Below are 26,918 nucleotides of genomic sequence, written 5' to 3'. Positions count from 1 at the left end.
CTTTAATTGAGAGCAGTGTTGGGCACTGTTAGAAAAGTAGTCCAACTAGTGTGCTTCAGCATCTTACTGAGCTTTCTCAAAACGGTTAGAGTAAGAAGGGCTGTCTGTCACAAGGCTCAGCATGCCATGTCTCTGATAACTGAGAGGAAAAGCACACTTTATATTCAGTTTTTAAGCATTTTTCAGCATTAATATCATCATTCTGAATGTCCATATATTGGTAAATAAATATAGCTATTTTCCAAAGAAATTGCTGAAGCATAGTTGTGTTTAAACCAAATCATGTCTGGAAACTACTGCATTAGAAAGGGATCTATGATAAAATTTCTAGATGTCTTTAAACTACATATTCAGCTGACAAACATGGGAAGTATATATTTGTGTTTACTTATGACTAAACCCATGATTACAAGCAACTAAATGTCAGGTGTGATTAATGTGTTACTGTTGTGCTAATTATGACCAGCAGTTAGAGTTGCATGATATTTTGAACTATTGCTCTATGATAATAAGACATTTTTGGTTTATGGAAACAATCCTTTTTTGTGTCCCATACCCATTTCTGAGATTGAAATAAAAACGCCATATACGACTTTTGGTTAGAGGCACAATAGCATTTCACTATATTTTTAATTAAATTGTCAAAATTTGATAATGACTTATTAAGACTTTCCATACAACTGGTAAATATGTAACTACTACTTTTTTTTAATAAAAACTGAATCTGAAGAACATCAGAGGTTGTGACTTGAGTGAAGTTACTGAAAGGCATATAGCGTATCTTGAATTGACAAAAGGTTTACATGTTCTCTGTTCTCACTGTTGAGGTTTGTAGAATGTTATGATGGTCTCTGAAATATTATAGTCAATACTACATTCATAACACTTTGTGATAGTAATAATTCCTTTGATAATATATGTAACTTTAAACAGTTTTCAAATTTTCAGGAAAATATGGTGAAGGCTTGCTAATTTTTATGGATTCTTAGGCAGAACTTCTAGCTGGATGCAGGAGCATATGTAAAACTTCTATCACCCGTCTGGCGAATCACAGAGTCTATATAGTCCGAGGCGGTGGGGGGGGTTGTTCGTTTCTTTGTGACTTAAAGTCCGTCAGCTACTTTACACAGCATGTGATTACATCCATTTTTATTCATCTTTATTAATCTTAAAATAGATTTCAAAAAAGTAGTAGCAATAAACCTGCTTGGGTAAAGGGGCACTAAGTCCAGGCACTAAACTTTGGTCTCCTGTGGGTGGTTATACATTTTTGTGTACAAAAAAGTTGCTTCAGACAGTTAACAGAAACCAGCTGAAGTCTCTTTCATGCAGATCATCCTTTGCAAAACCTTTCAAACAGTTAGTTTAGTGACTCAGTATATTGTGAACTACACACTAATTTTAACTTTGCTTTAGAAGAACATGATTTGTGCTCAATTTTATTTCAAATAAATTGAAATACCACCACCACCACCCCCCTTTTTTTTTTAATAAGCATGTATTATCATGGTTAACCTAAGTGTTCCCTAAGCACTGATGAGATGCATTGCTTTATCTTTCTGTCTTGTAGGAACTTTTCATGGCATCCTGCACTGGACACTCGAAGTAAAATGTATATACCGCACTCTCACGCATTTATAGATCTGAATAATGACTTTACTGCTGGTAAGTCATTCTAATATTTTAGCCAATTTCAATATGATAGTTTTTTTCAAAAATTGGTTCTACAACATTGTGTTCATTAATTAAATGACTTAACTACTTTGAACTTTAATCAGTATCTACAATTTGAATTGTTCTCAGTTTTTTTGAAAATGACTGCCAGATTGAATAAGCTAATAACGTCTCCTACTTGATGATAATTTAATCGAAACTAATGTTTGTTCTGAATAATTTTGTGTTCACCATCAAAGCTGCATTTCCTATTTTTTAGTGATGCTATACTGTAGTATTCAGATTTTGCAGCTGAAGCAGATGCAGATAGTGCATTTTCTTCATCATGATTCTGAAAGTTGATGTTTCATTCAAAAGGGTTTTTACAACAGTGGACTTCACTCATGATTTGTTTCATAAAGACTTCAATATGACTTTATTCATTCCATTTTGTTGTAGTTTATTTTACCAATGATTGAGTAAATTACATGTGAGACTTCTGTTCTTATCCTTTCATTACTAAATGAGCAATCCTATAACCAATTTATAAGTCAGTGTTTAACAGACACAAATATGGGAAACAACTTTTCTTATGATGGATAAACTGTATTCTTTTTTTGATGTAACATGCAATGCAATTTAGCCTTGGTTACCATAATGAATATGTTTATCACTTATATACACAGTTTATACCTCAAAGTATATTTAAATATTATGCTAAACTTTGTTTTTTCACGCAGTAAATGAATTCTGTGTCTTCTGCTAGATACATTATATACGTTAATTCCTATATGGTAATTTTGGAAAGTTTATTTCTTTCTCATATAGTAGCATGGAATTGAGAGAAGGAAGAGTCTGTAGGTTTATTTAATTCATTTGCTTTTAAATGTTAGAGATTAAGTTGATTGTTCTAGTGCATAATCAAACCTTAATTTTCAGTTTCAGCAAGTTGCTGCATGAAGCTGTCAAATGGAGATTCAAACTGGAAAATTAAATACATGATTGCTCACCATAATCAGTGTCATGTAATAACCAATTCTAAAACACTTAGCTGTATAATCCTTTGGAATTTTGTTTTAGGGGAATGGGCAGAGTAGATGTGCATTCAAGGTAACTTTTTAAGATTAATATATTGAAATTTAAACTCACAGATAAAGGTAGGTACTCTAAGCTGTGTATGTAGATAATCAGAAATTGATCAAATAATAGGAACAATTTTGGGGAGGGTGCTTAAATCTCTTTATGAGAGATAGTTAATCTATAGAATGTCCAAAGAGTTACGGTTAGCACTGGTATTGTATGGAAATTCCTCTATTAAAGTAGATCCACACAATATAAAAGCTCCCACCACTCCCTATACAAAGGTCATGATTTTTATTTGCTTGTAACAGCAAAAATGTAATTCCTCAGGCTGAAATCTGTTGTTTACATTAGACTGACATCCTAAGGAAAATTTCAAGGAAAATAATCCATCCTGAGAAGGAAACTGAAAAAATATTACTATAGAATTGTTTTCTTCAAAATAACTTACTGCTTTCAAGATGGGAATTGGAAGTTGACTTTTGCTGTCGTGAAATCTGGACCAACTGTGAGCAAGGCATATGTTGCTGAAAAATACTACCTTACATGTACATATCAGTGATATCTGATATTTCATGACTGATAGATGTTAATACAAGACTGCCCAGCTGCCAAAACAAAAAGCCACCAAGCCTCTGGCCCTGTCTGCACACTTATGTCAGTTCCCTCACGTCAGCTATAGCAGTTGCTCAACAAGTGCATAGTTGTGGGGGGACGTGTTGCGGAAGTGAACTCATTTTCACTTGGCTTATTAAGCTGATCCAACTCACCATGCAGCTTCAAGATTGCCAGGCCATTGTAAGCACAGAGGAAAGGTAGACTCCTCTTTCAGCAGCAGCAGTTTTAGCCTGCCTTTAACCAAGCATGAAATTGCACTTTGAGTTTCATTGTTCTTCTTCCAACAAATGTCTGTTTAATTTTCTCACAGTCTCATGTAATTTGTGTTAGTCTGTACAGAGTTTAGCAAGTGACTCATAGAAGTAGTCAGCTGCCATTAAAAAAAAAAGTAATTATCTATATAATAATGGTAATATTGTGATTTTGCCAAACAGTACCAAAATAAGGTGCTGATATTGCTGTCGTATGCACACCACCAGCCCTATGTCTCGCTCTGTGCAGTCTGGATAGACTTTGAAAAAGATAGCTAGATGTTTTTCCTGTTATCTGTATTCCTCCTTAGCATTGCTGGTGTTGTAAGGCAGCGTTGCCCCAGCTAAGGGAGGAGTGTGGTCCACATTGTGTTATTTCTTTACGCAGTAAGTGGATGTCTATAATTTACTGGATAGTTCAGGTAAAGCTGATGAAGATGAGAGGAGCCTTGTGACTTGGTATTAACCTGCACTACAGTTCTTGAAGGGGGAGCAGAACCTCATTAAGGACAGGTCCTGGTCCACATGTAAATCATATCATTTAGGAAGGAGGCATTGATGAGGAAGCAGGAGAACACTCTGCATATTGAAATCCTGTTGTCCAAAAGACTTAATATCATGATGTTTGGTGATACTATGGTATTTTTTTTGATACTGTGAAAAATTCAGTATTTACTCATGGTCAATGCCACTATTCATGAATATTAAGATATAGTTGCACCTAAAATGGATACACTTGGGTTTTTTTCCCAACAGATTAACAGATTAAAAAAACAAACCTTTAAAATACCCCATCTTTTTCTTTCTTTTTAAGACCATTTTCTAGTATTCCACAGTGTTTTAAGGCTCTCTATTCTGTAACAGATGCAGCCAATTCAGTGATTTTTAGCTAGACTATTTTTGGCAACTGTATCATTATAAACAGCTTAGGAGATTTAAAGTATGCTTGACATAAGAAAAAAAATCCTCTCTGGGCTCAGAATCTTTTTGCTAGGCTATAGCCTAACCTGTTTTCAACCTGCCAAGAAATTAAGCCCTCAAAGCAGTGCTTTTAATTGGCACGCTTCTCCTGCTCTGGGTGAAATGAAGTTGAATTGTTATGATTGCATTATATGAGAGCATGTTCATAAAGATGTTTTTAATCTAACAATGCTTCATGAAAGGCTAACTGTGTAAGGACGTTATAAATCCAAAAATCCACTAACCAGAACAAAGATGATACTAATCTTTCTCGGAGAGATTTAAACTACATTGTTTCAGTTAGTAATGCTGCTGCTGTTTTTAAATAAACGTCACCATGTAGAAATCTCAGCTGCTTATAATTTTTAATTCAGTAAGCAATTTTGAGTTAGGCAGGAACTCTACATAATTCATATAAAAATTTGCAAGAGTATGCAATTGTTATTGAAGGGTGTATGTGTGCTTTGTGGATGAGGATAAAGTAAATACAACATTTTTAAGCGTCTAGTGTACATGCATTAAGCGTGTATTGTCCCAAGCACAGATATTCCACAACCTCTCTGGGCAACCTGTTCCAATGTTTGACCACCCTCAGAGTGATAAAGTTTTTTCTTAAGTTTAGGTGGAAATTTCTGTATATCAGTTTGTGCCCATTGCTTCTCATCCTGTCACGGGGCACCACTGAGAAGAGTTTAAATCCGTCTTCTTTATTCCTTCCCATCAGGTGTTTATACACATTGATAAGCCTCTCTTCAAGCCCTTCTCGAGGTTAAACAACCCCAGCACTCTTAGCCTCTCCTTGTATGATAGATGCTCCAATCATTTTGCTCTTTCGTATAAACGTTCTTGAATTTAAACCATTTACCTCTAGGCTAAAGTAAAGCTTCCCAGAAAGCGGTCAGTATTGATTAAAATGTATCAGTGGATGAAGAATTTTCCGCTTCTTTTGGTGCCTTGTTCCATTTGATATTATACTGGTCTTATCTTAAATGCTATCATACAGCATGTCTTGCTCCAAAGCATCACTAGAAACTAGGAAAATAGTATTTGCCTGTAGAAGGTGGGGCAGTACAAATAATGAACCTTCTTTTTTTTCCCCAGAAAACTTTCACCTTTTTTAATAGTCTTTGCAAAGGTGGCTATTGTTGGCTTTCTTGTACGCAGTGTAGGCAAAGCGATTTATTTTAATGCTAATACATCTGCCAGTTACAGGAAAACAGCTGAGTTTTATACCATTGTGTTCCATAGCTACGGACTGCTGTACTATGTATATTTTTGTTCAGGACTGAACAATAACATTAGTAAAAGTACTTACCAGTCTTAGATCTCTGAGCTAAGCTATCTATAGCAAGGGACAAGATGTTTTCAATAGTACTTTTTGCTGTTGCACATAGTACCATCACAAATAGGAGTGATAATCCCAAACTGATTTTACTTATTCCTTTTCCAACAGGAAAATATCTGTCTGTAAATTATCAGTTGTTTGAATGGTCCAATAATTAATAATAAAAAATGGTTGCATTTTGCTTAACCCAGTTTTAGGCTTATAACTGTATTTGTTTCTGTACAACCACGTTTATAAGGGCAAAGGTTAAAAGTATATAATCAGGGCTCTATTCTGAATATATTCAGCTATTCAGAAAACTGGTCAGGCTCCTGAGATCTTGAGTACTTTTTAAAATAATGAATTGGGTGTGTTCTTTGATTATGGGCTCTTCATGATTTATATTTCCTGTCTGCTCACAACAACCATAAAAGTGTATTCTTTTTATGCTTGTTGAGATTCCTAAGCAGTTTAAGAGTGGGCATGCTAAGAGAAATGCTAAGTATCACGAGACTGGCAGAGTTACAAGAACTAACATTTCTGGTTATCATGTTTAGTTTGAGTCTTCCTCCAATTCTCAGGTCATCCGAAATGATTAACTTCTAATATTTCTTTCTGGGAGAAACTTCCTAAAAGTTTTATGTAACTGTAGCTTGCTTGCTTGCTTTGTTTTGCTATATAGCCACTCATTTCCACTGTAAGTCTTCATTAACAGCTTTTTAAAAATTTTTAGCATTTTGTTAATGTTAAAGAACGCCCTTTTTGTTAAATAGTATGTATAGTATACAATTTAATTTTAATGTATTTGGTAGATGATGCTTACAGCTGAAAGCACATAGATTTACACATTCTCAAAAAGCAACATGAATTTTTAATGTTACATAACCCATATTCCCTAAGCAGTAGAAGAAGTTATTGTAGCATTAATTTATCTCATAGTCATATTTCAAATGCCTGGACTTCAATAAGTCATGCACTTTGGTAATGTGGCGTGCTCTGTTAAATTGACATGCAAGGGTTTTATGCTTATTGAGAAATGTTCTACCTATTAGAAATGAAAAACAGTGAAGGCATCACTGAACCTCAGATAGAAATATTCAGTTCTGCTGTCTTTTGTTGGGTATATTTGGACGTGCATTTAAATGTTGTAGTTAAATTCTTCTTCAGCAGTTCGTTAAAGATTTTTCCTGTTTCTTTTACTTTCACAAAAAATAGAATATTACTTTGGATTTAAAAAAGTGAAATTAACTGTATTTTTAAATATGAACCTTAATGGCTTCTCAACACTGAAAGGTATAACATCTAAAAATGAGGTTTTGTTGTTATTCCTCTGGATCAATTTGATATGCCAAATCTTACTGACTTCAGCAATCATTTCAAGCAAGAAATGATATGTATGTGTAATTGCTGCTTTTTATATATCTAAATGTATGAGATAGTGGCTATATTTAAAAATATTAGATATAGTCATATGTTGTCCTTCACACCTGAATAGTACAGTGTTATTCAGGTATCCACTACTTATTTGCAGAGGGTCTAAACTTGATACCTAGTCATCTGAGATCAGAATTCTGTCCTACACCGATGTCACTGTGTCTACCTGCACTGAGGTAGACTGAAAGATGAGGGTATGCATCATCTTTCATGGATGTGAGATGTGTTTAGTAATACATAATAGAAACTAATGATAAATGTGATTAACAGCTAGCTTAAGGAAACAATCTTGAAGCTAATAATAGCCTGTCTGAATGCCCCTAACGTTAGATGTACGTTATAGAGCATGACCGCCTAGGTGAGCATCTCCAAAGCACATTCCTCAAGGGAGAAACCAGTCTCAAAAAGTCATATGCTCAATCCAAAAAATTTACATCACGCAACTTAAAAGTAGTGCTTCAACAAGATTCGACTCTTTCAGCTGATAGTAAAGGAGGTAAAAAGTAACTTCACTGCGTCAATCCACTCAATTCAAAGTAAATAGGAACTTAACGTTTGTCAGAAATGCATATCAAGCATGTTAGTCAGGAGCTGGCGACGATACTGTTCTATTAAGTAAACACTGTTCCGAACACCATTGTTACACTGAAGATTTTGCAGTTGAAATACTGAGAGGAAAGGTGGAAAAAGGATGTTATAGCTGGAAACTGAGGCAGAGAAAGATAAAAGAACTTGGTGAAGACCACACAGAAAGGATGTAGATTTGCGTATCAATACAGATCATCTGTTCCAAGCTAGACGATAGACTACCATATTTTATCTATGCCATTGTTGATATTTGCTGCCACAGTCAGCATTTTCAGAGAAATACTTTGGACCAAAATGAAGTTTAAATTTATCATGTTTTAGAGTGCTTCATCTAAAATTGAAGCATTTAGAATAGCAATTATCTCGCTACATTTTTTTTTTTCTAGTTCTGTAATTTGAATATTTCTAATTAAAACATCTTAAAGTGTAAAATGTTCAGTTAGGGCTAAGGCTGACTTCCTAAGCCAGAATTCAAATCCCTAATTACTGTAACAAAAGAATTATTAATAAGCAATAAATTTGTATACACTTCAAGTTTTTATTCTACCAAAAAAAAAAAAATCAGGCCATGCCCTGCAAATATTTAAATGCATTCATATGCATGAGACAAACTGCCTTGGACTGTGAATCATACCGTAACTTCTTTCTTAGTGGCAGATGTATCCTTGAATGCTATGAAAAATATTTAATATATTAAAATATTCCATGCCTTATTCAGTTATGCGATTCCAAAGTTTGGAAGTACTGCTTTTGTAACCTGTCTGGCAGTTAAAACACTGGCACGCTGTGTGTGTAATTGCAAATATTTCTAGAGCTGTTCACATACAGTGAAAGAAAATTCATAAATTTGTTTTTGGAAAAATCATTAGTCAGTAACAGCTTGCTATAAACTAATTGCTAATCTCTTTACTGTTTTCTGATGGTTAAATTCTCTTATGTTGTTTTGCTTTGGGAATCTAGAAACCTAATGTCCCAGAACATTTACAATGTGTTTTCTTTTTGAGTCCTACATCTTAGTTTACACCCATAAATGTAGATTGTTTTCTTCTTGATAGCTAATCATTCAGTTCCCAGGTGATTTTTGAGTTGTAATCAGTTAAACCTTGATTCTGAAGACACCGTTATGCTTAATGTCAGGCTTTTACCTAATTAGATTATATTTTTGGTGTTGGCTCTTGATGGAAACTGGTAACCTCTCTCTACAAATATATTAACATCAAAGCTTATTTTACATAATAGATTCTGTGTTAAAATAACCAGATGCTGTATTCATCAAAATATAACCAAAATTCTGTATTAAAACAACCAGATTTGTTATGTTTGCAAACAAATTATCTGGCCTTTTATAACTTATTTATCCTGGGTGGCACTTCAAAAATATTTATATACTTTCTTCATTCTAGAGTCAAATTGCTGTCATTCTTTTGGCCTCCCTCTTCTCCCCCAAGACAAACATTCAGTAATGCCATCTCACTATTTCATTCCTTGAATAGTACAGCTTCTAATTTCTTACCTGTTTTAAGCTCGGATAAGAGAGCTTACCTGAGAGTTTACAGCGAATAACGGAGACAAAAATGCATTCTACAAGTTACACGGAATATATTTTGGAGAAGCTCAACCTGTATCTGTTTTGGGGGGAGGGGAGAGGGGTGTTTGGTTTGGTTGGTTGGTTTTTTGCTATTTACAAATCTGTTCTCTCTCACTACAAATGTTGTGTAAAGTGATCTCCTTTTTTTATCTACATTCGTCCACTTGATTTTGAACACTGCACAGGAACACAAGAAGTCCCTGCTCTTTCCAAGTACTACCTGGTTAAATTAACTGCATCTCCGCCTCAGGCTGCTGAGATTGCTCTGCTTTTTGCCATTACCACTTTCTCACTCATAACTTTTCTCATGAAGAGAGATAAAGAATGAATAGGGCTCTCTAGAGAAAAGAAACACCTGTTTTATCTCAAGGTTTGCCTAACCTTTCTAAAAGATCACATCACCTATGCTATCTGCTTACCAAATGTAATTTTAAAATTGCCAAAATGAAGTGTCTCAAAGTCTTTTGCTTTTGAAACTTTTAATGATATGCTAGAGATTGGTGTAGCACCTTTACTGAACAAAGAAGCCAATGACTTTTTCAGCTTCTGAGTTAGGCTTAGATAGAGGATTGAAGACTAGTACCAAGACTAAATTTCCTTTAAAGAGATGAATGATATTATTTCGTATTAAGTAACTCTAAACAAATCTCACTAAGCTCTGTAGACTGGACATCTGGTGCAAGAATTAACCCAAGCCCTGTTAGTTTTTAAATTACTCTCTTTGATCAGTCTCTATAAGAAGCTGCAGTCACTAACAAGCTTGTTTCTTAGTGCTTTTAATAACTTTGAACTTCAGCACTGGGAATAGTAGATATGTTACTGTATAGTTGAATTTATTCATCTGTGATTAAGGCTTTGAGGAACGATATAAAGCATTTCTTTTTAGTGTTTCACTTTGGATTTTTCTTTAAACGATAAACAATTTAACTCCTTTCATTTCTAGCTAAAAAAACAAATGCATTTAAAAGTAAAGTTCACTTAAATTAATTGACCAGATTATGATAGGTAACTGTTCACATCCTCCCCATTCATTGATACAAAATCAGCTGTTAGCAAGTGGCTGTTGTAGTGCTCAAATGTATGAAAATGCATTCCTACATGCATGGTACTTTACTGCCTCCAAAGCAGTTCTCCTGTGAAGTATGGTGCAAGCACGTCTTCTGCTTGCATTGTGCTATGCCTTTGGGGCGGGGGGGGGGGGGGGGGGGGAATGGAAGCTCTACCTTTCACATCAGCTTTTCTTGAAATAGAAGGAGGGAGGTCGCATAGGAAAGACGGTAAAAATGTTTTCTAAGGATGACTTATTGAACAACACTAGCATATCTAAATAAACATAATTTTTTCCTTAAAGATTTCAGAAAAGACGACAGTAATCTGTCGTATTCTGTAATTCTAGTACACATAGTATTTCTGATCTAACATGTTCTGTTTTACCATTTCTGCTACTTTTTCAGCAACATGCTTACTAGATGTCCAGTGGTAGAGCAGCATGGCTCAAGCCTTTTGAAAGTTCAGTGTTGCTCTTAACCTGACTTGCCATATTCCCATACTTGTATTCCAAACAGACATGAGTGCAGCCGAGGCCTGACAAATGTTTTCCAAAAGATAAGGGAACATGCATGCTGGACTATTTGCATAAGTAGGACTGTTTCTAAGTAACTTCACAGTAAAGTCTAATTGGAATGATTGAAATTGGCTAATAGAACAGCTGCAAAAAAAAGAAAAATAAAATGTTTCATGGCAGTGACTTCTGTGTATGAGGATAAGGCTTTGGCACTGGGAATCATATTTATTTAAAAAACAGTTTTGACTCTTACCTCACTGCCATAATTTTATTATCAAAAAAAAAATTTTTTTTCAAGGTTGCAGGTTTTCCTACTGTTTAGGTGTACCAAAGGGATTTACTTTTTATAAGCATTATTTCTGAGTACTGCAGGTTTTGTGGTGAACCCATCAATTTTGATACCACATACAGAGTGGGGGAAAAAAGCAATGTGTCCTGAAGTTTAAAAAAAGGCAAAAAAAATCTTCAGAAGATGTCAGGGTGGTTGTAATTGCTCTGCTGTCATTTATGTGCAATAATGGAATTCAGTGCTGACTAAAACTGTTATCAGGTAACTTTATATTTCTGGTTTTTCAAAGGACTGATGCAGTATTTAAGAAATTGAAAGTCAGTGCATGCTGTCTTTTAACGCTATCTTCTGCATATCAATCTAATCAATTTCTACTTTATAATTTTATAGGAATATATCATTACAGCCAAGCCACTGGCGTGCTTACTGGTGGAATTTACTTTTAACCCTTTTTTATCTAACCCCCAAAATATGCACTTTTTGAATTCCATATCTTTTAATGACATTTCAGTGTGTGATTATCCCTCTAAAGAATAAAGACTGGCCACTTTCTAACTGAGACTGTAAAGCCAGTACAAGTTAACTGTGGGAAAAGGCAGAGATGACAGGACCTGGGCTGAGGCGTTAGGCCAGCGCGCAGCGCAGTGGGAGCAGGGCTGCGGCCAGCTGTGGGGCTGACAGCAGGCGACTGTTGTCCTCCTCTCTCTGAACACCGGTTACACAAGGTGGCATTAATTAGGGATGCTGCTATGCCCACTGAGGAATTTCTTTTTTCCCCTATCCAAAACAGAAAATTTAGATGGAAGTTCGGTTTCTTATGGGGTACCATTTCTTTCCTGGGCTGGAAGAAGTCAAATGCCTGATGTGTTCATTGTCTCTGCCTCGCTTCTGCTGTTCCGTTCTGCAACACAGGTTTGCAAAGCAACTGAAGAAAAGTAGAGCTCCCCTTCCCCCCCCCCTCCGAAAACGAATGGTCTACAGGAGGGTCTCTATTTTCCAAGATACTGCAGGAAGTATCTAGGCCCAAAATTGTCTTTTCTGAGTGAAGAGGGTGAAGATGCCTTCATTTTTGCCTTGCAGAAAAAGTGGCTATCGCAGCAGAGGTATGTCTCTTACCTCAGTCTTATCCCCCTCAGACTTGGGTCCTGATTTACAAATGCTGTCTCCTTCTGAAGCAAATCCATCTCGTCATGGCTTTGTCAGCATTCTGGCAAAGAGGAGTACTTTCTTGCATCAATTTAGATGATAGACTCAGGGAAGCAAAACTTTGTCTATTTATGTAGTTGCAGTAAACATTCATGCGTCTGTTGAACTTTGTTAATTAAGCTCACCTCAGGAATAAGATTGGGTACTAGATAGCACCTCTTCGTCCTGGAAGGCCAAACCTATGCATGGGGGGAAAAATCCTGGAAAAATACTGTGGTGATTCACTGATAAAAAGAATTACCTAGGAACAGGCAGATTCAGTATAGAAGGTCTTGAAGGAATCCAGTAAGACTTCAAGAGGATCCAACCAGTCAGTGAAATAGATTTAGAAATGCTAATATAGCAAGGCATTTTTGGGTCGTAACCGGTTTCTTCGGACATACAGTAAATTAGCTTAAAGGCAGTATGACTTCTGTATCAACACACTACCTGTGCAAGTGCAAGCGTGCAGCTTCCATTTTACCTCTTCAGGGCTGAGAAGTCCCTACCCTAGTGTGGCATGCCTAACGGTGCAGGCCATTTGCATACTTACCTTTTAGGAATATTACTCGGAAACGTGTGCAGCTTGTCAAAAAGGTAGCTGAAAGAAAATACAGTAATATCAGAGCAGATTGCTGTTCCATACTAAATTCTTGGTCTGAATGTTGGTTTTTTTATTTACCAAATGTATTTTTGGTCATTACAACAGAAAGAATGTGTACAGTACATGATAATAAGCTTTATGGATGACACTAAAGCTGGCAGATTTTCCAGAGTGATAAAAGAACCAATGTACTTGCTAAATCATTTTGGGTTTTGTTGAATTTCTGACCTTTTTGCTAAGTGAAATGTTTACATTTGAGAATTGGGGAGGTGGGGGAGAATGGATCAACTGTAGATGAAACCAGGTTGCTTTAACATCTTTGAGACAAGTGACCTGTCTTAGTGACTTTTCCATTCTTACCTGCAAATGATGCACCTGTGATTCCTGAGAGCTGAGTATGAAATCGGAAATGGAAAATGAGTTTAGTTTGAGAAGCCTAACTTGGAAACTAGTATATTCATTCAGTAACAAAATAGTGAGGGCAGGGTAAGGTAACTGTGGTGAGAGGTCTGCTGTTGTCTAATGCAAGAGTTGTATAATGGTTTTAAATCAGAAACTTAGGAATTTAGAAGTATATTTAGGAAGTGAGCCCCACTCTGAACTGGTTAGTACCAGTACAGTTATGTTGTGGTTCAAAACACAATTTGGGTTATGCTCAGACTTTGTTATGTTTGAGGATGCCAGTATGCTTTACAAAGAGGCATGGTCTATATCCTAATTACCATTAAGGAGATATGGGTTGTTAATACATTTTTATGGGAATCAATAATTTTTATAGGCAGGAGGAAAATTGGTTCTGCCCCAAATAGCATTTTGCCTAGGAAGCACTGAATGTGAAAAAGGGTTCTGAAAATACTCTTAACGCTGAGTGGTTATCTTCTGTTGCTTGAAAAATATATTGTTGGCTTTATTCTGAAAATAAACAGAATTTCCTCTGTGAAATATGTCACGTTTTAAATGCTAAAACCCAGAATAGTCCCACCTGATTTGCATAATCAGAAACATAAATGTTCTCCATAAAACTAATTTAAAGCTTTCCCATTTAAATGATCCTTGTGAATTAATACATACAGATTTTTTTTCTATAGTCACTCTTAATAATGAACAGAGTTTTAAATGTCCTAATTATGTTGTTTATAGTTGTTTATAATCTGCTTTACTACATAGTTCTGATAAATATTATTAAATTTTGAAAGATCCATTTGAAAAGCTTTAGTACTGGCGCTCATGGAAAAGTCATTCACAACCTCTTATATTATAAACACATTTCTTAAAAATTCGCAAAAACGAATTAGCTTGTTTGGAATGTATGAAGTCCTTTCATTTTGCTTAAATATTTCAGAAGATGAGGTTACTGGATGGAATGGTTCCCAAACTTGTTATGTGAATAGTACTAAAAATTCATGAGAAGTTAATTGCAAATTCATTAGTGTTGGTGCTTGTCCTCATATCTATATTGTAAAAGCTGAATTATTTTAGCCAGGCATGTTATTTGTACAGTCTGAATGACAACTATTTTGCAACAAATTAATTGCTGGCCAAAAAACCCCCCACTCAAACTAATCACCAAACAAATCTGAATAACAAATAATGGAAGGCTGCTATACCTGAGTGAAAACTTTATGAACAGAAGCACAAAATTTATTAATAGAAGCAAAAATGGAAAAAATGATGTAGTAAGGAAATAAAACTGACTGCAGTTATAATGCTGTTGTATAAAATTAAGCTTGTGCATACCAAAATTACTTGGAGTGACTGAAAAGTAAGTAATTCTTTTTCTTCTTTTTTATATTTTTAAATACCCTCAGGGTGGGATTCCCCTAAAAATGAGTCCATCTGTAATGGAAATAGAGGAAATAATCTTGCTTGTTAGTCTTTATGCTGTATGGCATTGAATGATTTTAATAGAGCTGACAGTTTACCCATTCAGTCAGACTCTTAAATCTATGGAGAAGCGGATTTTTAGTTCAGCATGTTATTTCCATATGCTGATACATACAAGTAGACACATCCATACCTGCAAGTAACTTCTAACTGAACGTTCATTAAATATATGTACTAATATACCTGCTCTCCCACAAAAATGAGGAATTTTTTATACATTTGAAGTTTACAAATGTATATTCTATTTGGTTAATATCTTTTATAAGATGGAAGCTCACATTCCTATTCTTGCATTTTGATAGTGTTTTTTAAAAAAGGCATTTTTATTTCTTTTTTTATTTTTATTATCTTAAAGTTCTGAAGTAAACGTGAAGTCAAGCTGTAACTTAAAAGAGTATTGCTTGTGACCTGGTGGTTCTGAAGATGACCAGAGATGCTGAAGGTTTTGATTCTGAAGTAAAGCCCTCTGACATTAAACAGAAAGGTCAAATCAGTCATTAGTGAAATGAACACTCAATCTATAAATAGTACTGTTTTTTGCAACATTCAAAAGTGAAGGAAAATGCGAGGATATTCAGAAGCGAACATAGAGCAGAATCTGTATAGTTATGCTTTCTCTTTATTTCCTAGCGGTACTAATAAGAGAAAGGAATGCTGGAAGTGGCGTTGGTAATACTATCTACCCTAGTAAGATCATCTGAAGCTCTGCAGTTGGGCTGAAGTCTTCTAGGCTATCCTTCTTCCTCCAGGTTGAACTTTTTCTAACCTTCAGTTATACTTGCTTAGCAATTTTCACAAACTGAAGTGGAAGTGGAGCTGGTTTAGTACTTTAACTTTTTTTTTTTTCCTTAATAACCTAGTGCTTGTTTTCTTTGGAGCAAGGATTTGAAACATCCTCTCTGAAAGACAGGAAGATCTTTCTGAACAGGCTTTTGCTGTTCTAATATTAAGCCCCTCCAAATTTAGCCAGTTTGAAATATGTTTTAGAAGTATCAACTGTTTTTTTTCCTTAATTGCTAGTACTGCCTTTCTAAAATATCTATGTATATTGAGCATACCACAGCCAGGGATTCACATAGCCTTCCCTTCCTTTGCAGCTCTAGACTATTGCTGGTGTTTGGCCACTTAACTGAGCACAGGGAGCAAAGGTAGAGGTGGCACATACAAAGGAGGAGGAATAGACATCAGTAGGTGGGAAAAAATCTGGGCTGAAGGTAGGGAATTTAGAAGGAGAGGGCGAGAAACACTGGGTGAATTGCTGCAAGAAGAAGATGTTAACAGATGGATTAGAAGTCACCAGAGGAGGATCTAGGAGTGTGTGGGATAAGAGAAGCGTAGCTGCATAAGCCTGGGATTGTCTGTGTGAAGAATATTGTGGGATAAGGGTGGGGGCTGGACCTGCTATTGGGAGTAGGGCTGTTTAGCGAAAAACTGTCTATATGATTCTTCCTGCATCTGCACCAAAAATTGTGAGATGCATGGTGTAAGAAGCTAGGGATTGCAGGAAGAGTAGAAATGCTTTCATTCTGGAGGCATTTGAATGGTGTGCTGCATTTTAATCAGTCTTTGCTGTAGCGTTCCTTTGTCATGCCTGCTACCTGTCACAGCTGCATGTGTCCGACTCTCGGTAGGTAATTAGCAGTGGTGCGTCCTCGCTCTGCGTGTCTGGTTTCTGAGGCCCCATGGAAGAATGGCGTGCTTCTGGTGCCTGAGATGGGTCACCAAAAACTAGCTTGGTAGTTGCATAGCTTTCCATTAGATGTATTACACAGAAATGGTCAGAAATGGAACTAGCTGATTTGGACATAGCTGCGCTGTACTCAGAATATTATTTCAGTGTAGGTGGATGTATCTGGGCTGGCTTTGGTGTTGATGTAATGTAGCCATAATGTCACTAAACCCAGCGTAGGCTAGCTGCTCAAGTTTTAGGTAGCTTTCTGGGCAAGTTTTTCAGTCTTCACAGGGCCGTATGCTGCTAGCATATCAAAATTAGCTGATCCCATCAAAGAAAGATGGATGGAACTATGATGGTTCCTCTGTAACATGTTTTGAGGTTACTGGAAGCTTGTAGCACAGTACTGGAATATTATACCCTTTTTCAAGCTGAAACGTAAATTTCTAATAATCTCCATTTCTGTTTTCATAAGAATGAATGTGGTGTTCTTCAGGATATATATTTGTTGATGAGAAGTAGTAGAGATTGGCCAGCAGTATTTTATCACTGCGCCAATTAAATTAAAGAATAGCCAAATTTTCTCACCAACTCGTTTTTTAGGGAAAGTAAGGCTGTGACTAAAATGCTAATACAGTGCTTTTTTTGTGTCACAGCATGTCAGTTGTCTTCTGTAATAGGTGTTTGGTTTATATTTAGGTTGTTTTTCAGTTCTGTGGATCTAAAATACTGGGGAAACGCCTTGATTCTTTATCTCATTCACAGGCTGTTGAATTTTGTATATGAACTTTCCTATCATTTATATTGTTTTCATGTTAATCACTGCTTGTTAAATCAAAAATAGCAAAGTATATTTAAACTTGAACACACTTGATTTTGCATCTGTTTAGGCAAAATGTTCCCTCTCAGACAGTAATGTGTTTCTTAATTCTAGCCACTCAGTTAGGCTATAGGGGCACGTTTGGGGAAGTCTGCTGGAATCTGACATGAGATCCTTGCCCCAACCCAGCTGTCACGGATTTTACTCATCTTTTTCCATGTTGTCACAAACTGAGAGCATAAAAAATGCCCTACAGGCTTAGTCTAGTGGTCCATCCAGCAACACCCTTCCCCTGGCAGCGGCAGTAGAAGCAGGCTATTTAGAAAGTGGCCAGGCTGATTTTTCCTGCTCTGGTCCATTTCCATGGGATTTCTCCGGAATCTACAGTTGTTGTAATTGGGTCATTAGAAGGTACATCCCTTACTATTACTTTTCGTATCCATTTATGTACCTGTTGTCCACTAAAAGTCTCCATAATATCACTAGTGTATTTTGTAAGGGCTGAAGTTCCTTGAGCTCAGGGTTGTTTAAGTGTATAAACTCAGGTTGTAAATATCTCGGGTTGTGCTGTCATCAGGTCCATCAGCATTTGAACAGAGCATATTATCCAGCACTCAGTACCTTATCTCTGCTTTTTAAACTTACAGATCTGTGTGCAAACGGTTTTTGTTTTCTACAGCTGAAATTGCTACCAGAACTGCCTGCCAGAGGCAACATGGCAGCATATCCTTAGACAAATAACTTTACAAATTACATTGTATGAGGTATTTTTACACTGCTTTTGCTGTAAATAAATGTTCTTTTGTTTGCTTTGAATTCTCTCACTCTTTTTCAAAAAGGAAAATTACTTTTAAATATTAAGCATTTGATTTCTTGATTCAGTACAAGGGGAGAGGATTCACTAATGAAAACATGCATCAGAATTTGAGACATGTTGTATATAACAAGGCTTAAGGATAAAAAAAAGAGGAGGACAACTATCATTAAAATATCATTTGAATTGGTTCAACTGATTGTGGAACTACAGGATGTGTTGCTGTTCCTGTATCAATTTGTCCTATGGGAAATCATGGCTCATTGCAGTACCTTAGGAACAGCATGGCACTAGTTCGTCTGTACTGTTTCTTCAGTGAAAGTTGCTATCTTTGCCTGCCGTAGCATCGCACTGCACTGGTGACATGCAGTGCTAGGCTTGGAGCTGTTTTCGGCACGTCTGTGCTCTTGATTGAACGTAATGTATATGCCTCAAGTTAGGAAAAAGGAGAGACAGAGAAGGATATTGAAGGGAGAGAAAGTCATTAACTGTCGAGAACTGTTTTGGGGTCTTTTTTTAAGGGGGGGTGGGAGAGTGTTTGGTGAGATACGAGTATGTTGCTGAATTCAGTCAGCTTTAAGTTGCCGTAGAGGGCATTATTCAGCACAGATCTCCTGCAAGCCCAAGAAACATACTTTAGGTTGCCTCCTCTGAAAACGTAGCTCTGTCTTCCTAGTTTCAAAATATGAAACAAGCATGTTCACATTGCAATGCCTGATTTGTACAGTGGTTGAACAAAGACTTTAAATCTGTAAGCACCTCCTTTTTTTTTTTTTTAACATAGTAAACATTTTAGATGTCTTAAATTATTGCCTTTGTATTAGCTCTTTGTAGTTTGACTTGCATTTAGTGTCTTGATTTATTCCTCCCACGCAGCAGATAGCTAAATGTATTCATTGTTTTTGTTACTAAGCTGAGTGACGTCCCAGCCACTGTGGCTCTCTTCTCCCATTTCCCCCGCCCAGTGTTTAATGTTTATTTTAAAGCTACTTTTGATTCTGGTCCTAATATCTGAGATTTTATATGCCTACTGTTCCTTGCCTTCCTGTTATTGCAGTTGCCAGCGCAGTCATATTTCTGAATATTTCTACATGCTTATTATGGCGTCAGTTTAAATTGGGGGGGGGGAACAATTGGTGTAATCTGCATCAGACTGAGAAAGGAAAAAATGAATTTTTTTAATGTGTAAGAAAAACTCATTGCAAACTTCTTTCCTTTTGTTACATGCTTTCACAAATCCCATGTATATGTGTAACACGGCATACTTGTTAGTGCTCTGCTGAAAGTCTTTTACTGACATTAGGGTGAGCTGGAAGCAGCTGTGTCTCAAGGTTAGGGTTAGTATGCTTTGCAGTTTACTTAGCTGTTGTCGTTCCCTGGTCACAGTCAGCAGCTGACTGCCTGTGGCCTGTTGGTTGGCTTAGGTAGAGCTACAGTCTGGAGTATTTTGCAAGTACAGTCAGAAGATAACCATTATGTTCTCTGAGGAGCTATAATCCCAGGCATTTACTCTGTAAAGCTCAAAAAAAACCCAAAAAACAAAAACCAAACTATATTGCTACTTATGGATACTTTAATTTTTAGTAGTGTTTATATGGCTTCCAATAAGTTAAGGATGTTTATTTCTCTCCATTTTAAATGATCTTCTGTAAGGATATTATACACAGTGCCACATTCTCCTATTGAAGAAAAGGGGGGGAGGGGTTGTGTGTTGTTTTTTGTTTTTTGTTTTTTTTTTAACTGCGAAGTTACAGCATGCTCCATTAGAAAAGGTTTTAAAATTAAGAATGATCATTAAATGGAATTCCACTACATGCTAAATCACTGTTGGGGATGATGCTGCTATGTTTCTGGTATTTTTATTTTTAAAGAACATAGTTTTAAACTTAAGTAAGTGACTTGTAGAGCTATGGACTTCATAACATCCTCAACATAACTCACTCGCAACTTTCTTTTGTATTTGGATTTTTCTGCCCTAGAAGCATAACTGTGGTGTGTAAAACTTGATGCATTTCTTTGCCCTAGTAACAACCAACTGGCTAGAGCTGGATTTCCAGCATCAGAGCCCTAGGTGGGTTGTGTCTTGTGTTGGCAGCTATTCCATTTCGTCTAATTCTGGGATAGGGTCATCAGACATGTATAAGCATAGTATTACGGGTGGGAATGGCAGGTCAGTGCTCCCCGAGATGGCGCCTTGCACCGGGGGCCGGGCAGGGAGGTGGGTTTAGCAGTTAAAGGCGGGAGGTCACGGCTGCACTGCGCGAAACTGAGCCAGGGAAGCGGGGGGAAACAGGTCCAGTGCCAACCAAAATGTCTGCTAAAGCTTAGGAAAGGTCAGGCGGCTTACAAGATTTACCAATCAAATACTAGTCATTTGCTGCGTAGTTGCATATAATGCTTAAAGCGCCTGTTGTGACATGACCTGTATACGCCTTAGCCCGTAACAAATTGCAAATTCCAGTACTAACTACAACATGGATGTACTAGAGCCTACTTGAAATTCTTATTTGAACCTGAAAAACTCTTTTCAAAGATTTAGTGGCATTTCAGTTTTCAACAAAGTGAGTTAAAGCTTCCATTGTTACCATGTTTCTTTCTTTTTCTTGTATTAGATTTTTAATATTTTCTGGTTTATATCTAGTGGTTATCAGCAATACCACACAAACTTCCTTCTGCATGCCAAGTTAAAAATTGGAAGTTTATAAATGTTTTCTAGGGTACATCTATGTTATACTTAGAATACATGAGATATACCTGAGTTCTGACTCCTTCCTCAAAAAATGCCGAAGGATTAATAAAAATTCCAATGAAGCACATTATCATGCTAAGGCTTTTCACATGTGTGCTGTAGTTCAAATTACCATTGTAGCCATATGGCCCCTGGCTGTGAATCCTTGGTATATTTGTTTTAAAAAACATCTTTATTGCTTTCTAAAAAAAAATCTTAAATTGTAGTTGTGCATGTAAATAATAAGAATAAAAATAGTGTCCGTTATGCAGATATTGAAGATTGTATGCTGTATGCTTTCTTAGTATACATTTCAGGTATTTGGGGGAATAAAACTAATTAGTACAGTTTTCAGGTTTGGGGGTGGGGGTAGGAATCTGTAAGCAGAAATACCCCTTCGTGTGTCACTCGAAATTCCCTGTACGGCACTCCACCTGCTTATTCAGCATACCACCTCGGGGTAAGGCATTAATATTCAGTTTTAAAAAAATCTTTTTTTTTTGCCCACAGAATAAGGATTGTGTTCTAACTCAAATAATGATGTTTTAAACTGGGGGGAAGAAGACAATGAAAAAGCAGATGAGTGCTTAAATCTAAAAGGATAATTTTCTTACAGATTTTCTGCGCACTAAACTTTATTCTTCAGGGATTTTTTTACTCCTTTTATAAACCCTTTTCCTCCCCTTTTCCTTATTTGGGTGTTTTCCTAAAGGATAATGAAAAGTATAAGCTCCTCTTTAAACAGCATTGTCTGGTAAAGCCTCTGAGGCACTCCTTTGGACCGTTTGGCTGTTAAGAGAATTCTGTGGTAAAGGAAGCTTGAAATATTCCTCCATCTTCTTTTCTCCTCCTGTCAACAGTATATCTGTTGCTTAAATCTGTATATCCAAAACCTAGAAAAAGGATGCCTGGCGGGGTTTTTCGTTTTGTTGTTTTTGTTACCTGTTTTTAATTTTAACTTGCTAAAAATGTAATGGCATATACTTTTTAGGCTCGAGATCTGTTTCTATCTTTACCATTAAGAAATGTCTTCAGTGTGCCTATATAACATTCCAACACGTATTAGTGCATGTGAGGCTGACATATATAACCAATACAAATGCAGAAGGTATGTGCATTTATACAGAAGAGTACAAGGGATGAAAATAGATTTTTTAAAATCTTACTTGTTTAATACTTATGCATCCAAAACATAACTGGAATATAAATTTAAGTTATGAAATATGCAATATGTATATTTTATATAAGAATTATATAATATAGTATCGTTATAGAGTGAGTTAAATATTTGATGTAATCTAATGTTAAATATTTTATTTCTCTTATGTTTGTCTTTGCAGATTTGTTCCTTACTACATTATCAGATTCCCAAAACATTCAGTTTGAGACATGGGTAAATAAGGTAAGGGGAAAAATGAAGTAACCGTTCTGTTAACACATCATATCTTAAAAAACATAAGAGGCTATCTGGCATGCCTGGGTTTAGGAATGAGTGGAAATGATGTTGAGACACTAACTGCACTATTGCATTCAGTCTGCAGAATATCACTGGAGGAGATTATTTACTCAGTGTATATTCCTCTGCAGGTTTTTTAGCATGACTACCAAGCACACCAATCAGCCAACCTTCATAACACATTAACAGAACTCATGATATGTCATCAGATGTTTTAAGAGATTACTGACACTTAGTTAGCATGATGGTTTATGAAGAAAAGACTGACCAGATTTTTATTCTTGTTGTGTGTCAAAGACTTGATTTCTTTGAGTAAGTTTTTTCAGAACTGTGACTTCAGGTCTTGAGTAAGATTTTGTGGGACAGAGGTTTAAAAATCTCACTTCTGGCCTTCAGACTATTTATTGTAGTTATGGTTGGGAACCTCCTGGGAGTTCTACATTACCCAAATACAACTCAAGAAATTATTAAAACACTAAACAAAAAAATTGAGGTAGCCATCTTCTTACTGAAAGTTTCTGCTCGAAAACTGCTCGAAAGTTTCATGCCAGAGTGTAGCAATCAGCTACACCTTCAAAGATGGCTGGATGGTATCTGGAACCAGAAATAATGAGGGGGGTTTTGTTGTTTTTTGATTTTTAGTTTTTTGGGTTTTTTTCAGTTGTGCTGTTGTATTAATTAACCTTTAGAAATGTCCAGGATCAGTGAAGAATCTCATTGTTTATGCCAGATAATACCAGATAGTAATGTAAGTTAATTTAAAACTAAGTGCATCCTTTATACTAAGTTTGCTATCCAAAAGGACTATAGTTAAGAATCTTAGCATGTGCATATGTTAAAGTTTGCCTTTTTGTTTTAATAGATTATGATTAATGTTGTGTTTCTTATTAGCTGAGAAATGGATTTTTGAGGCTATATTTACCTGGAAGTTTATCCATCATGTCACAATGAATCAGTGTAGAACTGGGAATATAGTCCTGCCTGTGTCAGCATGGCATTCATCAGCCAGCTGCTGAGCTGGAAATGTAAAAAACAAAACAAAAACAAAACAAAAAACAGCTTTTTTGTTTCCCAGCTGCCAGGTGGTCTTCAAATAGAACTTTTTATCCAACAGTAATGAGAGCTGTGCTAGAGATTTAAAAGAATAAATAAAGTAAATAAATAAATAAAGCAGTTGGTCATAAATTCTGTATTTTTAGGATTTATACAGACTTAAAAATGAACAATTTTTTACTTTGAGGAATTTCATTATTGAGCAATTCAGTGGTAGCAACTACACAAGGCATTTATCCTCTCTCCTGTAGTTTTTTTTAAATTTTCCTACAAATTTTGGATTTTCCAAATTTGTACATTCTGAATATATTCCTACCTAATACAGTTAGTATACATAGATTAATTCTTTCTTTAGAAAGAATGAATCCTATGCTTTGGAATCATTCAGCCCAGAAAAATACGTCTCTTAAATATATTTTAGAATTCTCTGGTATACACATATCAATCTTAAAAGACCTCCATTGGTCTATTAAAAGCTATTAAATCTCTCTACAAAGCTAGGCAAAGTAATTGCCTTCACTGATGTACTATAAAATGCTTCTAAAATATTTACCTTTATGATATCCTTTTCTTCTGGTCAATTGAGCACAGGGCCTAGTCTTCTTTACTGCATGGAGATGATTTGCACGAATAAAGATTACGAGCTCAAGCCTGCAGTCAGATAATTCTTTTGGAACTTATAACCAAATACACCATTTTCTTCTAAAGTGGTAAATATGTTTCTGCAGCAATATGGCTTATTAATTCATTTAAAAAATTAGCTATTTTAGAACAGACATATTGAGCATGAAAAAGAGGTGTTGCATCAAGAGGTGTACTGTTGAAGCTTTGTGTTTTCCATTTATATGCCTCTTTGAAACTTGTCTGTAAATATTGCCCGAGACACTACAGTTGAGGCTCTCTCCTTTTTTTTTTTTTTTTTTTTTTTCCTCCTCCCAACTAAGTCCGTTATAATTTATATGCCAAGGAAAAAATACGTAGTCAAACATTCAGGGAAAATCTGTTTCCAAAGACACATCTTCAACAGCACTGAAGTCTACAAACTGAATATGACATGAGCAAGCAATATGGGTAATTATAGATAATCCAGAAAATAGTGTCATATGTCTGACTGAAGTCTGATTGTTCCTGAGAAACACGCTCTTTGGGGAGGCTATTCATAGAATTTCAGTTAAAGGGAAAGCTGAATTCTATATGAGAAGGTAAGAATGAACTCAAAACTACTGATTTTTATGTCCCTTTGCCATTAACAAATATTCAAAATCTCAGGATTATCATTGTACTCAATTGGGAGCATGTGTTCTCGTCAGCAGAATGCTGCGATGGGGGAATGGCAGGAGTACAGGAGTATGTTGCAGATGTTGGTAGGAATATATTGCAAAGATGCCCTGCAAGGAAAGGGGAGCCAAGTTCTTGGATGACTGCATTAGCCTTAGAAGCTAAATGTAGAAGAAGAGATAGGGGGTTAAAAAAACCTGAGTGCTTTTAGGTAGAATCACTAAAAGCATATAGAGTGAGGAAGAACTGCTCTCAAACGTTAGGGAAAGGTAAGATTGTGAAATGAGCCACTGTGGCTCCTGCCAAGTTCAGCACAGATAAAGTTGGTGGATAACAGGCTGAACATACCTCTAATGACTGCTGGCATCCTGTGACATGTCCATCTATAGCCACCTGTGGATCTGCCTCACCAGTGGTAGCCGATGACCCACTTTCCTTCAACATGCATATGTATGAGGATTCAAATGCAAGAATGAAAAAAGTCAGTAGTTGGCACGTAAACAAGAACGCTCTGTTGTTACTTGTGACTTACAAAGCACACAGGCTAAAAGTCAGTTAATAGATTGCTGACTGTTTCTTCATTTCATAACTTATAATGGCTTTAATGTATTCTTGTGTGCTTAGGATTTTATATGAGCTGATTGCAGTGACGAGAAAAGTGGGCCTTGAGTCATCTTATTTGGTTAAGAAACGTAACTTAAATGGATTTGTTTCACAGTTGCGGTCCCTTTCTATGATAAACAAGGATCCTGCACTCCTGTTCATCTTTCTGATGAAATACTGGAATATTATGTCTTTTGCAGGCCTAGCTTTTAATTAGAACGAGACCTAAAGCAGACCTAATGTAAAATCAAGTTATTTCCAAATGGAAAAGTAAAATCAGAATCTGTTTTTAACGTGTGCGTATATGTATGTATTTATATATACATACATATGTATGTAGTGATACCTATATAAAATTACATGTCATTATATATAAAATGTTAGTATTCATAATCATTAATTATGATTTAAGTTATGCTGCTGAAATAACCCAATCTCTTCCTAATAACAGAGCAAAATATGTGGATATTTGTATCTGAATATGATTACTAGTAGACTTCCATAGGATTCCATGAAAGATTAGAGTCCAACAGTTCAGTCCCAATTTTCAAATAGTGCATTTTTTCCATAGTTGGAATGTCTCTTTATTATCTACTTAAGCCCTTTTTATTGATACTTATTATCTGTAGTTCAAAAGTCAAACTTTATCACTTTGTCTACAGTTCAGTTTTTCTATCATTTTTTTCCTGTTGATAGGATGGGAACTTCTCTAGAACTGGAAAAAGTAAGGAAAAACCTGAAGGTATGCAGGTTGTTGGACAGTCCGTGTTTGCAGATTTTGGTGAGTTTTATTTTCCTAAACTACTTGCAGCCTGAGTGTTTCTCTTTATTAATTTGGTTAGCTATTCTAAATCAAAGAACAAAGAAAAAAAATATTTAGTTATAAAGCTATTCTGTCTCTCTCACTCTCTCCCCCTCTCTCCCTCCCTTCCTTTTTTTTTATTATTATTAGATCTACTTGAGTGTAGATCTTGAAATATCTGGGAATAATTTATTAATAAGTTCAACTTAATTCAATTTTGTCTATTCCAGTGAATCCTGTATCACATATGTCTAGTTTTTGAGTGCCACATTTGAGGACATTTACAGTTGCTTTGAGGCATAGTACAATGTCAAACCTATTTTTGTCAGACATATAAGTACTTTCTTTTTTCATGATCCTTTTTTCCCTAAACAAACAAACCTGCATTTAGTGTACAATGGTTTTCCTAAAACAATTTTTTCAGAAAATATTGAGTCAATGTTCATAAATTCTTCATTTGCCCCAATTAATAAGGCCAAAGTGTAAATGAATTAAAATGACTTGTATAAAGATTCGTGCAACATGGTAAAATGTTAATGGTTTTAATTGAAAATTCTGGAAAGCTTTGGGACAGAAGAAAAACTTAATTTATATGTAAATCTTTTTTTTTTTTTTTTAGCGAGTGTTAGTGACAGCCTAGATTTGTCTATTATAATGTACTTTTTCAGTC

The 26,918-nt window shown here is 35.8% G+C and overlaps 1 protein-coding gene across 2 annotated transcripts in view; it reads left to right on the top strand.

Annotated features, from left to right (window-relative positions):
* Positions 1 to 26,918, top strand: part of ITFG1 (integrin alpha FG-GAP repeat containing 1) — a 107,151-nt gene that overhangs the window by 13,626 nt on the left and 66,607 nt on the right. For both annotated transcript variants that reach the window (XR_010885292.1, XM_067302546.1), the window contains exons 6-8: positions 1,571 to 1,665; positions 22,397 to 22,458; positions 26,143 to 26,227. Coding sequence is in view for 1 of the 2 variants with exons in the window: in XM_067302546.1 (XP_067158647.1) it covers positions 1,571 to 1,665; positions 22,397 to 22,458; positions 26,143 to 26,227 (242 nt within the window). In the remaining variant the exon portion in view is untranslated. The remainder of the gene's footprint in view (positions 1 to 1,570; positions 1,666 to 22,396; positions 22,459 to 26,142; positions 26,228 to 26,918) is intronic.

Source organism: Apteryx mantelli, chromosome 10, assembly GCF_036417845.1.
Source record: "Apteryx mantelli isolate bAptMan1 chromosome 10, bAptMan1.hap1, whole genome shotgun sequence".
In the NCBI taxonomy this organism is placed as follows: domain Eukaryota; kingdom Metazoa; phylum Chordata; class Aves; order Apterygiformes; family Apterygidae; genus Apteryx; species Apteryx mantelli.
The sequence above is the reverse complement of the archived record's forward strand: the minus strand, read 5'-3'. Positions and strand labels throughout refer to the sequence as shown.